The sequence below is a fragment of the Chionomys nivalis genome, chromosome 8, assembly GCF_950005125.1.
Source record: "Chionomys nivalis chromosome 8, mChiNiv1.1, whole genome shotgun sequence".
NCBI classification, from domain to species: domain Eukaryota; kingdom Metazoa; phylum Chordata; class Mammalia; order Rodentia; family Cricetidae; genus Chionomys; species Chionomys nivalis.
Genome location: NC_080093.1, coordinates 34,103,390 through 34,116,504, shown reverse-complemented (window position 1 = coordinate 34,116,504; position 13,115 = coordinate 34,103,390). Strand labels below are relative to the sequence as shown.

Sequence of the window (13,115 nt, the reverse complement as noted above, 5' to 3'; positions counted from 1 at the left end):
GAAGACGTCTGCTGTTAAACTTTCAGTGGCTCCAGATGCCCCTTTCAGATTCGCAATTATCTGCAGCATCTCCTCCTGGGGCCATTCCTTGTTCAGCTACCTGGCTGCTCTGTGTGCTCTATGAGGAGAATCCAAACTGGCCAGGAAATACTGAGATTAACATGAAAGAAGCCAGTTTGCAAGGAAGACTGAGGTCCCTCGTGACCTGGGCTCAGAGAACGTGGGAAAAGCCTTTAAACTCTAAAAGGGAGGAGCAGGCGCTGTAATGGGCCGCACACTGTGTGTGGTCTAATGCTTTGGGGTTTTCCTCAACCACTAGCGGTCATCTTACCATTCTTGAAGTGATTTTTCTTTCCTCAAAAGCTGCCTCTAGCTGGGCATAGGGGCAAGTGCCGTTGATCTCAGCAGTCCCAATCTACAATGCCATCCTTGGCTATATAGCAAGGGTGAGGCCAATTGGGGTGCCTCAAATGACAAAAGTGACAGCAGGGCATGATGGTTGGCCTCGAACTCACAGAGCTCCACCCACCTATGTAAGTCTCTGACTGCTGAACGTCCACTGGATTAGTTGAGCAGAATCTACTATTAGGTAGATCTTGTCTTAGAACTAGGAGTTTTATTATTCCATTGCCATCTGTCATTAGCTTCAGTTGACTAAGGATTCCAGAAGATCTATGCCAGGTCAATGTTCTATTAATGTGAAGAGATGACGTGAGCATGGAAACTTTTATAAAGGAAGACATTTAATTGGAGCTGGCTTACAGTTTCAGAGGAATTAGACATGGTGACATGGTGCTGGAGAAGGAGCTGAGAGTTCTACATTCAGATTCGCAGGCAGCAGGAAGAGAGAGCCACTGGGCCTGGCTTGGGCTTTTAAATCTCAAAGCCCACCACCAGTGACACACTTCTCCCAACAAGGCCACACCTCCTAATCCTTTCAAATGGTGGCACTCTCTAGGACTTTGAATATATGAGCCTATGGATGCCACTCTTAAACTACTACACTAGGGTGGATTTCTAGTAAAAAAAAAATTTACTTTTTTGTTCTATTAATCAATCAATTAATCTGGGCTGAGGTTATAGTTTAGTGGTAGAGCCCTTGCCTAGTATATACAGAGCTCTCTCTAGGTTTGATCACCCAAACCCCCAACACACACATGCGCATGCACACACACACACACACAGATAGAGACTGTAAGTCATCGGAATCAATGTATGACTGCTATTGAGAACAAAATATTTTATTTCTTTCAATAAAACTATAGTTTACAATAGTATTTACTAAATAAATTATATAATTTCTCTTTTACAAGCAGTAAACTAAATCACAAATATTTCAAAGACAATGTATATACATGACATAAGGCCTTTTATAAATAGTTTTGCTTTTCTCATTTCACTAGTAAACAGTGAAAAAAATCCTTATAGAAGCTAGCTTTCTATAAAGTAAAGACAGACCTATTATACTGATCTTTAAAGGAAACAGACTGAACCTTTCAATGACATGGGCTATGATTAGAATTTTCTCAAACAAAGAGAGAGGATTTGTATCTTAATTATCATTTTGCATGGGTGGATTTTTTTAAAAAAAAAAACACGGAAGCAGATTCCACATGTTGCTTATGTGTCATCATTGTGTGCATGCAGAATGGAACAAAGCGAGAGCCGCTAGGAAAATAGCACTTCCCCGTCCAGAGAGGTGATTGGCAATGGTATAGAAAAGCAGCTTAAGTATAGTTCATGCAGTTCTTCACAGTCAGCAAGCAGCAGCAGCCACGGAACAGTGTGGGGTTCTCACATCCACCTGCGATCAGCCATGGACCAAGGCTCCCTCTCCATCTCACGAGCTCCAAGGTCCAGATGAGTCTTACTGTGGGTGCCGGGGCTCAGCTCAGTTCCTCAGGAGAATTCTGCAGTGGGGAAGATTCTCCCCCATAGCTGTGATTAGGTCCCATCCATGTGCTTAGGTGGTTATGACTTTCACTTACTGGAGGAAGAATAGAAGGAAAGAAGCAGATGAGATTCTTTTTTATTTATTTATTTATTTATTTTTTTAAATTCTTTTTTAATTAAAATTTCCAACTGCTCCCCGTTTCCCATTTCCCTCCCCTCCTCCCACACATTGTCCCCTCCCCCCACTCCCCTCCCCCATCCCCACTCTCAGTTTGTAACCCTGCCTCTAAGTGGGACCTTAAGTTGTTATTTCTCCTGGTAACTTGCACCTGGAAAAGCATGCATTGGGTTTGGGATTTTCATATGCTTCTTTGGGGGGGCCTGTAGCATGTTAATTACCCAAAGTTCATCAAGATCAAGTCCCAGTTACATCACAAGAGTGATGCTGGGGCTTTAGAATGAAGTAATATTAAGACCCACTTGGCTTTCTCAGAGCACAGGGCACAGGGAGGATGTGCAGTATGTGAGACCTAAAACCAAGCAGCACTACAACCTGAACATAGTCCTGTACTCATGAATGCTATTCTCATTTCCAATCAATATCCTCATGGCCAGCAGTAAAACAAGCCATCGGACGTCTAGCCTGAAATGCTAACTGCTTAAAAGCAGAGCCAGGCAAGGTCAATTCAAGGTCATCCCCAGCTATCTTGTGAATTTGAGGCCAGCCTGGGCTACGTGAAAGACTGACTGAAAGCAAAGCAAAATAATGAGACAAAGTGAGCAAAGGAAGCAGAGGCAGCCATGCCGTCCGTGAAGGGTGTAATGGCACATGCGGGGATACTATTTCAGCAGTTATTTAGGTCATATAGCATATGTGTGTCTGCCGGCCTCTATGTCCTGTTTCTTCTATAGAATAGGAATAACAGTCGATGACGATACCACCCTGAAGACACCTAAGTCTGTCTGATCTTGGAAGCTAAGCAGAGTTGGGCCCAGTTAGTACTTGGATGAGAGGAGAGGAACAATTAACCCTCACAGGGCAGCTGTGAGGGATTGACTTTTCTTTCTTCCTGGAGCCTCCTCCCTCCTTCCTTTTTAGGGATGGGGTTTTTACTGTGCTACCAGGTTGGCAGTGAAATCCGGGCTCAAGTGAGCCTCCTGCCTCAGCATCTCTCTCTCTCTCTCTCTCTCTCTCTCTCTCTCTCTCTCTCTCTCTCTCTCCACACACACACACTATCCTGTCTGTCACTGTTGCACACTCACTGCGGGAACTATTTTACTACTTCCCCATATCTTTGCTTTTAGACTTGGAAGTGACATTTTCTTCCCTATAGACTCTTGCATTACTCCATTTTGCAAGCTCATATGCTGATTCTAGAAGCAACACATGTTATATGTGTATACATAAAGAAACAAAATTAGGACTGGGGATGTAACTTTGCCATCAAAGTATATGCTTAACATTTGTGAGGCCTTGAGTTTTGAGCCTCAGAATCAAAACAAAGAATACAGTGGAGAGGTTAGAGCTGAGGTCATAGCCATGGTACTATCCAATACCTTCAAAGGAAACAAACAAAACAAAACAAAACAAAACAAAACGAAAACCCAACTTGGAATAAAGAGTTTGAAATGTAACTTTTTGGGAGGGAAAAGTATGTCAAGGGAAATACCATTTGGCAATAAATAATCAATATTCATCACATAGTCTGTCCCTACTGTAAGTTTTATACACTTAGTTCTTTTCTTTTTCTGAGACTGGGACTTGAACCCGAGGACTGAAACATGCTAAGCAAGTGCTCTAATACTGAGCTCTGTCTGTTTGGCTTTATAGTTCATTTCTCCTCCTTTCTTTTCTTCTTTTCTTTTCTTTCTTTTCTCTTTCTTTCTTTCTTTCTTTCTTTCTTTCTTTCTTTCTTTCTTTCTTTCTTTCTTTCTTTCGGTTTTTTGAGACAGAGTGTCTCTATATAACAGCTCTAGCTGTTCTGGAATTCGCTTTGTAGACCAGGCTGGCCTTGAACTCAGAGATTTACCTATCTCTGCCTCCCAAGTGCTAGGATTAAGGGCATGCACCACCACCTCCCAGTCATTTTTTTCCTCTTTTTTTTATTATTATTTTTATTCTTTTTTAATTAAAATTTCCACCTGTCCCCGTTTCCCATTTCCCTCCCCCTCCTCCCAAATTTCGCCCCTCCCCCCACTCCCCTTTCCCTATCCCCACTCCTCTTCTCCTCCCCCCACTCCATTCCCCCTCCCTCTCGATACTGAAGAGCAGTATAAATTCCCTGCCCTGCGGGAAGACCAAGGTCCTCCCACTTCTATCTAGGTCCAGGAAGGTGAGCATCCAAACAGGCTAAGCTCCCACAAAGCCAGTTCATGTATTAGGATCGAAACCTAGTGCCATTGTCCTTGGCTTCTCATCAGCCTTCATTGACCGCCATGTTCAGAGAGTCCAGTTTCAACCCATGCTTATTCAGTCCCATTTTTTCCTCTTATGAGTCTAAACTAGACCAGGTCTTGATGAGTGAATAAAAGCTGCTGAGAAACATTGGATTGCAAAAGGCACTGCTGAATTAAACCAGCCTAGATACTTTCGGGATTCCTTAACTTTAAAATGGAATTCAGAAAATGTATTGTGTTGGGAGAGAGGTTATGCTTTTGTTTCCACAGGAAATGAAAGGCTATAGACCCCTTCAAGGTTAATAGAGATCAGGTTTGATGTGGGGGGCAAGGAGACATCCTGAAAATCTTGACTATAGACATAAAGAAATCAAGAGAACCTACAAGACAGGTGACATATATACTGATCCCTATTCATGGGAACATCTCTGAGACTGACAACAATGGTACAATTAGTTTTCCCAGGCCTTGAACAACATCTCAATTTAGTAGAGGGCCTACTAAAGATGCTGCCACCCCCAGACAACAGGAAGCAATTGAGAGAACACAATGCCCACTTTCCCAAGAAGTGGGGTGGGTGGTTTTTGGTCATTTGGTGGGTTACAGATGTTTGTCATCATTTAGAGGGGATATAGGAATGTAGGATAAAAAGAGTCTCTGTGACTCAGGGTGGACTCTGGATATCCAGTTTTGGTGAGGGTTCAATGATCATGGTGTATTAGAAACCAGAGGCCGCTGGGCAGTGGTGGCACATGCCTTTAACCCAGCACTTGGGAAGCAGAGATAGGTGGATCTCTGTGAGTTTGAGGCCAGCAGTCTACAGAGCAAGTTCCAGGACAGGCTCCAAAGCTACAGAGAAATCCTGTCATGAAAAAGCAAGCAAGCAAGCAAGCAAGCAAGCAAGCAAGCAGAGGCCTTGAACCAGACCAACAAATCATTGCAATGAACATTTGCAAGTAACGCTGTCTGAACAAGAGAGGACACTGTGAGACACACCATGGCTCCCAGCGCCACTAAGATGACTGAAGTGTGTTAGAGAGTCAGAAACGATGGAGAAGTGAAGAGGTTTTTGCTGTTGTTGGTTTTTTATTTTGTTTTATTTTAAAAGTTTTTCTTTTGGGGGGATGTTGCAAGGGTGAAGGGTAGATATGGGGGCACTGAGAGATAAGCAGAATTGGGATGCATGATGTAAAATTCTCAAAGAATCTATAAAGGAATTATGTTAAAATTTATACTTGGTACATTTTATTTTACTTGTATACTTTTGTCACTAGATGTTATTTCATGAGGCATGATCACCTGGGGCTGAAGTATAGTTGGGTTTCTCTTTGTGTTGGGTTTTAACAGTAGCAGGAACCCAAAGGCTCACCATTTTTCTAGGCGTAATATATACATACATTAGTGCTGTAGAAATCAGGACACAAAAGGGCAATGGAATGAAATCTCACATGTATAAAACTTCACAGCTGGAAGGATTATGGTATGTATGTATGGATGTATGGATGTATGTATATTTTGAGACAGGCTCTCACTATGTAGATCAGGCTAATCTCCAGCTCACAGAGCTCTGCCTGTTTCTGCCTCCTCTGTGCTCCAGCCGGTGGTTCTGTTGGGGCAGTGCAGCCCTGAGGCCTAGCAGGAGGAAGTTGTAAATGAGACAAACTCTACCAGCAAAGACTCAATAGAACTGTTAGAGATGTGGAGAGGCAGGAAGGATGCAAGTCCAGAGACTAATTACAGCTCATCTCGGAGTATCGTTAGTCTACATAGCCATTCCTTATATAATTCCCTGCTAAACTAACATCCTGGCACTACCAGATAACCTGCTGGCATGTAGTGGCAGACCAATAGCTTCCACCAAACCCCAAAGCTAAGATTGTCATCAGACAGTATCAGATGCAGATGGAGAAATTTCTCTGTTTGACTGTGACTCACCTCTCTGATGTTACTTCAATGCATTTTAAAAGTGTCTCGATTCATAACATTTTTCTGTTACTATAGAAACCTCGGGGAATTGCTTCCACATTGAAACATGGAATTTGGGGTCTCTTGTTCTCCCATATTTGACTCTAGAATAAACTATCTTTTATTCTCTTTGAGGTAAGAGCTGTCTTTGAGTTGATAACATCATGGGGCCTTGAAAAGGATATGGGGACCTCGAGCCATGAGGTGAGGGACCCTGACACATACATTCTTATGATAGACTGTTACACAGGGACCCAATGCAACAAAGTCAAGCAACTATGGGCTGAAAACAATGCCCCAAGTAACCCCCCTTTCTTTAAAAATTATTTACTCTGTGTGTGTGTGTGTGTGTGCATGCGCGCCAAGGCATGCATGCCATTGCACACATGTGGAGGTCAGAGGACAACTTGAAATTGGTTCTCTCTATCCCTTGTGTGGGATGAGGGGATGAAAAATGAGGTCATAATATGTGGCAGCAAGTGCCTTTACCTGCTACATTATCTTGCTGGCCCTACCTTTCTTCTTTTTAAGTGATTTATTTCAAGTATTTTGTCATAGCAATCAGAAAACTGGAGAGCAGGCTGGGCGGTGGTGGCACATGCCTTTAATCCCAGCACTTGGGAGGCAGAGGCAGGCAGATCTCTATGAGTTCGAGACCAGCCTGGTGTACAAGAGCTAGTTCCAGGACAGGCTCCAAAACCACAGAGAAACCCTGTCTCGAAAAAACCAAAAAAAAAAAAAAAAAAAAAACAAAAAACAAAACAAAAAAAAAAAAACAAAACCAAAACAAAAAACTGGAGAGCACAAAACATTAAAAGGATCTGAGCCCAAAGTTCCTGACTTTAAACTTAAATAACTATTAGGATTCATGCCCAGAAGGGCAGCTGTTCTTCTCCAAGGACCAGGGCCTGCAGACCTCATCTGAAAAGCACTGGTACAGAAGGTGGGGATATTGCCGCTGTTCTGCAAGGATGTGCACATTTTGGATGAAGACATCCATTTGGGTCTAATCTGGTAGAATGCCACTGATGGAATTCCTGAGTGTTAGTCAAACCTTGGGGCTTGTCAGGCTTCCTGCCAACCTCCCTTGTTCCATCAAAGAGCCCTGTTCCTGCAGCAGGTAGATGGTAGAGAAGCTGCCATCATGTCCCGCATCTCAGAAGACAGACTGAGATCGAGGTCTCTCATTTCAAAACTGTTAGTTTAGCAGCAATGTTTTAACACAGATTGCTGCTTCATTAATTCGTTTCCAAAGGGCGGAGAGATGCTGTGGGGTATCAATGATTTAAGCATCCTGATAATCCTACAGGGGACTTCTGGTGCCAGAGTGAGTCCTGCTGTCATTTCAGCAGCCTGTGAACCAGGGTCATTTAGCGATAGTAAGAAGAGCCGTTAGCAATGGGTGTTTGTTGATACTTTGTTACAGCTGATGTCTGCATGTTGAATTAAAGCGCCAAGGGGTGGCTTTCAAAGAGACTCAAGGGGAACTGGCCTTGATGGATGAGAAGAGCATGCTTGGATGGGGTAAGGGGATGAGCCTCTCCTCTCTGGGGTACATAGTACTAATGGTAGCCTCCAGGCCAACTTGAAAGGTGGCAGATGCTGGGTCTCTGGTGCGAGCTTCCTTTGATGCCCGAAGACTCTGCTGCCTGCTGAACTAGCATGCACCGTGCTGGAAGGATACGTTCAAGTGCAGCAGTTATACATTGAGCTTCTACTCACTCAACCTTCAGTCATTCCCTATTCTCCACGGGCAGAGCTGCCTTTTTACCAGTAGGTGGCAGCAGAGGGTTTGCTTTCATTCATAGGGTTTGCTTTCTGAATCAGAGTGCATTTGATGCTAATTAGGTCTGAGGAAGGGGGTCCTTAGGAGTGACACAGCTCTCCTTTATACTGGCACAGGAGAATGACAGGTTGCTCAGAGCTGAAGGACCTTGGAAATGAGCTGCCTGGATGCAGGGAGCTTCCAATAATACCAATGCTGGGGGCAATAACAATGCTGGGGGCCACCCCCAGGGAATTTATTGAAACACACACTGCATACCCTAAGACAAGTCTTTTTACACAGTTATTTATCCAACACCTTGTTGTGAGGAATCCAAAATAACTTAGAACCATCCACCCAACCTCCTAGCTATCAGCCAAGGAAAAGAGGCTAGATAGAAGGTCTGTGTATCGGGCTGAATGGAAGGCCCTGAAAATTCCTGTCTATTCATGACCTTAGAAAGTCACCTTACCCAGGGTCTTCTCATATGTAAGTGGTTAAGGCCACACTGGATTGAAGTAGACCTAAATTCAATTACTAAGAAGAAGAGGAGCCACACAGGGTTACAAGGAAGGCTGGGTGACCCTGGAGCTGAGGAGGAGGGCACTGTGCAGGTTTAAGAATGCCAGGAAACATGCTGGGTGGTGATGGTATGCATCTTTAATCCTAGCACTTGGGAGGCAGAGGCAGGCGGATCTTTGTGAATTTGAGACCAGCATGGTCTACAGAGCGAGTTCCAGGATAGTAAAGGCTACACAGAGAAACCCTGTCTTTTTTTTTTTCCGAGACAGGGTTTCTCTGTGGTTTTGTTTTTTTTTTTTTAAATATTTATTTATTATGTATACAATGTTCTGTCTGTGTATATGCTTGCAGGCCAGAAGAGGGCACCAGACCTCATTACAGATGGTTGTGAGCCACCATGTGGTTGCTGGGAATTGAACTCAGGACCTTTGGAAGAGCAGGCAATGCTCTTAACCACTGAGCCATCTCTCCAGCCCTTCTCTGTGGTTTTGGAGCCTGTCCTGGAACTAGCTCTTGTAGACCAGGCTGGTCTCGAACTCACAGAGATCCGCCTGCCTCTGCCTCCCGAGTGCTGGGATTAAAGGCGTGCGCCACCACCGCCCGGCCAGAAACCCTGTCTTGAAAAATCATAAAAAACAAAACAAAACAGAAATACCCTGCCAGGAAACATGTGAAGCTATCAGAGGCTGCAAGCACAGGCAGGCATTTCTCTTTGGCACCTTCAGTGGGAGCAAGGCACTGTGGGAAACTTTCATTCAGACCCCGGACCTCTAGGAGATGACACATTTGTGTTGTTTAAGCCATCCACATTGTGGCAACTCCTTACAATAGGAGATAATATAGACTTGACTCCAGTAAACACTGGCTTGCTCTGACCAAGCAGGGGACAGGAACAGACGGAAAAAGAGAAGCAGCAGCCAGAGGGACAGGGACAAAGAGAGAGGCAAAGAAAAGGAAAATAGCTGGGCCACCCATGGACGGTCTCGTGTGAACAGAAGAGCTGAGCTAATTTCAAAGGTAGGAGCCAAACTGGGCTGTAAGGCCACTGCGGCCAGGATGTTTCAAAGAGACCCCTTTGCCACAGCCCTGCAAACAGGCATTGAAACAGCCTAGCGGAGATGGAAAACCAGTGCATCTCTGTAACTCCAGCTCCGATTCTAATTTAGCACAGCAGTTAAATGCTATCTGTTAAAAAAAAAAAAATTCCTGTGATTGCCCACCTAATCTAGACAGACTGGTTGCTTCTTACCTGAATCATACATCATCCCATCTCAAGAACAGCTGCCACCCGTGAGTGTGCTGGCACACGTGCACGGACATCCTTTATTTTGTTTTTATTTGATTTTAATTTTTGAGTCAAGGTGTCATTACACAGCTTTGGCTAACCTGGAACTTGCTATGTAGACCAGGCTGGTCTCAAACTCAGAGAGCTCTTGCCCACCTCTGCCTTCTGAGCACTGGAATCAAAGGTGTGCGCCACCACGTCTGCATGCACCCCCTACCCCAGCTCTTCCATGAGTCTTAAAAACATCATTTAGTCAAATCACTTAAGGAGTCAAGCACTTGGGGCTAAGGATTCTATTTTATTCTTCCCGAAATCTCGATTTCCCACAGTGCAAGCATGGGACAAACGGGAAGGGGCTTTTGTGCAACGCTTCCAACCTGAGGAGCTGTGTGCCTGGTCTCCATTTAAGCGTTCACGAAACACCCACTGGCTATGTGAACAGTACCTGGGCTGCTGGGACTCTAGCTCCATCCAGAGTGGCAGTGGAAATGCCACCGTTTCCCATCAACACCCCCTGGGGCAGCCCACACTGGCTTAAGCAAGGAATGATTAAAGAGACCCAGCCGCGGCTGTGTGGCTATGCAGGGGTCATTCCTTTCCAAGCCTAAGGATTCAAACTCAGACAGGCAGCTTCTTTTGCCAAAACCTCCTGTGAATTTTCCAAGACCCCTGTGACCTAATTTGGTGAGTGTTTGTCTTGCTTCAGCCATGATGGCGTGGCAGCTGTTAATTCAATCATTCGCACTTCTTCGTCACCTGTCTTCCCATGATCAAAGAGTACCATCAACCACCCCAAACACACCGAATAATCAGGCTGTGCCCGGGCTGCCTGTCAGTGCACTAATCTCCAATACGGGTGTGGCTAAAAAAATGGCTTAACTGTGTCTTTTCCTTACACGCAGTTATTTTTGCACTTCAGCCATTTTGCAGAAGCACTTCCACAGATATGGGCTATGTTATTGAGAGGACGCTAATGCAAAAAGTGTAAAGGCGACGGGGAATAACTCAGGGCGTGGGTGACACGTAAAGAAGGTGCTGGTGGGTGGCACCATCCTTTAGACTCCTGTGTTATTGAAAACGCAGTACCTTCATTTCTCGTTGACAACCCATTCCCAGGGAGCCAGGAAAGGGCACTCTCTCCCCCTCCATTTTCCAGCGGGAATGGTTTTTTTGCTGTTCCTCTTTCCAGCAACATTCAATTGCGGTCTGCATCAGGCAAAGCTGCGTTAGGATCTGAAGCCATGACACTGGTGTCTTACAACACTGGGGACCGGTCCCGTTAGGAAGATGGCAGAAGTGCCCATTTTTTTTTTTTTTTTTTATCAATGCAGCCTACTCAGCTCTGTTGTATTCTTTTCAATACCCTAATCTGCATCTCATCAGCTCGGTATTCAATAGGAAACATCTTTGGTCACTGGATAAAGCCCTCTTAAAAAGCCACCTCCCTTGATTTGAATATTTGCAAATGAGTCGCTGGGGTGCACACAGCGAGGAGGTGAAGGGCCTCTGGGAAGCAGTGTGGGAGGAAGCTTGGGTGGGACCTGAATCAAATGCCTGAACATGGATGGTGAAACTGTTAACTATCTTCAGAGGTCAACCATCTTTTTAAATTGCAGTTCAGATTACTGAGAAAAGTCACAAGGCTGCCTTAGCCCACAGGCTCAAGTTTGGGTGGATCCCTAAAAAGAAATCCCATGTTATCTGACATGCACAAATCAATGTGGTTTAAACCCGCATTTTTCGCAGGGGTATAGATCCTTAGTGGATCAGTTAAACATAAAATGGATTAAGATGTCGCGACTAATAAAGAAACATTGCACCTTCATGGGGAAAACCTCACACGGGACATCAGATTTTACTGGGCCACAATACCAAACAAAATGTCATCACAGACGCTGCCTCAAGGGTCATTCAATTAGAGATGGCTGGGATAAAAATGGCTGTGATCCAGAGCTTCTGAATTAGGTCAAAAAGAAAGGAGAGAGAAATCGCCCAGGCCAGACTGGGTTTTCTTTATCATCGCTCTTCTATAACGTAGAAGCAGATGAAAACAATGAAGGGTAGGAAATGAGCGGAGTCTTTTCACATGTAGGAGAGCGTTCAAAATAATAGTGGTAATAATAAAAATATCTCCAGCAAGAAAACATGTTCCAGAACCACAAGCTCATGGGGCGGAATGTTCTAGACGTATTGGCCTAGAGTTTAAGTGAAGCTTAGCGGTAGAGGAGATGATGGAACCACCGAGTTTGAAGAACGTAGCTTGTCTGGAAAGCCACCCTTGTGCAACTCCTGTGATCCAGAATGAATCAGCCCATGAGAGATGCACAGGGTCTCAGACAGCAGTCAATATTCCATTTAATAGAGGAGAAAACTGAAGCCCAAGGAGGGCGATCCCTGAGGAGCGGAGACAGGCACTGACTCCAGGGAACTAGCTCTCTTTAATTTACCGCTCATCTGGTTTGGCCATAGGTGAAGAGGCTATATCTTCACAGCCTAGAAAAGCCGTGTCGGGGCCCCTAGGTCAAAGGCTTCTCCCACCAGCAGCGTTCCCATGCGGTGTGCTTTCCCATCTCATCCTTTTCTACACTCACAGGAGAATTCTTTCCAGAAGTGAATCTATGAGCCGGGTGGCAAAGGCTCACACGACATGATCCCAGTGTGGTGAGGCAACTTTTGTAATCCCAGGACCCGAGAGGCAGAGACAGGACGACTGTATATTTGAGGCTAGCCTGAGTTACATACTGAGACTTTATCTCAAGAAATAATAGCATAATACCAAATAAAAAAGTTGCTATAAGGGCTGGAGAGATGGCTCAGAGGTTAAGAGCATTGCCTGCTCTTCCAAAGGTCCTGAGTTCAATTCCCAGCAACCACATGGTGGCTCACAACCATCTGTAATGGGGTCTGCTGCCCTCTTCTGGCCTTCTGGCATACACACAGACAGAATATTGTATACATAATAAATAAATAAATAAATATTTTTTTTAAAAAAGTTGCTATAAAAGCAGATAAGCCAGGAGCCTCCACTCTAGCACCTATTAAGTCAGGGATGCTAGGAATATGCAGGAAGCAAAATAATGCTAATATTTTAATTTTGAAGGCATAACCCTGCCCTCTCAGTGATTTTTGGGGTCCTCAGCAATTTTCAAGAATGTACTGGGGTTCTGAGTGCAACAGATTTGAGGATTGTTGTACTAGAACATTAAAGAATAACCAGAAAAAAAATCGGGTTGTGGTGGCATGCTTTGGGATAATGTTCTTGTACACTGTAAAGATTTGTCACTCGTA

The 13,115-nt window shown here is 44.5% G+C and overlaps 1 protein-coding gene across 3 annotated transcripts in view; it reads right to left on the bottom strand.

The window, feature by feature from the left end:
• Window positions 1-1,250: 1,250 nt before the first annotated feature.
• Pip5k1b (phosphatidylinositol-4-phosphate 5-kinase type 1 beta) overlaps window positions 1,251-13,115 on the bottom strand; it is a 265,393-nt gene continuing 253,528 nt past the window's right edge. For all 3 annotated transcript variants that reach the window (XM_057777561.1, XM_057777562.1, XM_057777560.1), the window contains one exon: window positions 1,251-1,987. In XM_057777561.1, the coding sequence (XP_057633544.1) occupies window positions 1,985-1,987 (3 nt within the window). In that variant the 3' untranslated portion in view covers window positions 1,251-1,984. The remainder of the gene's footprint in view (window positions 1,988-13,115) is intronic.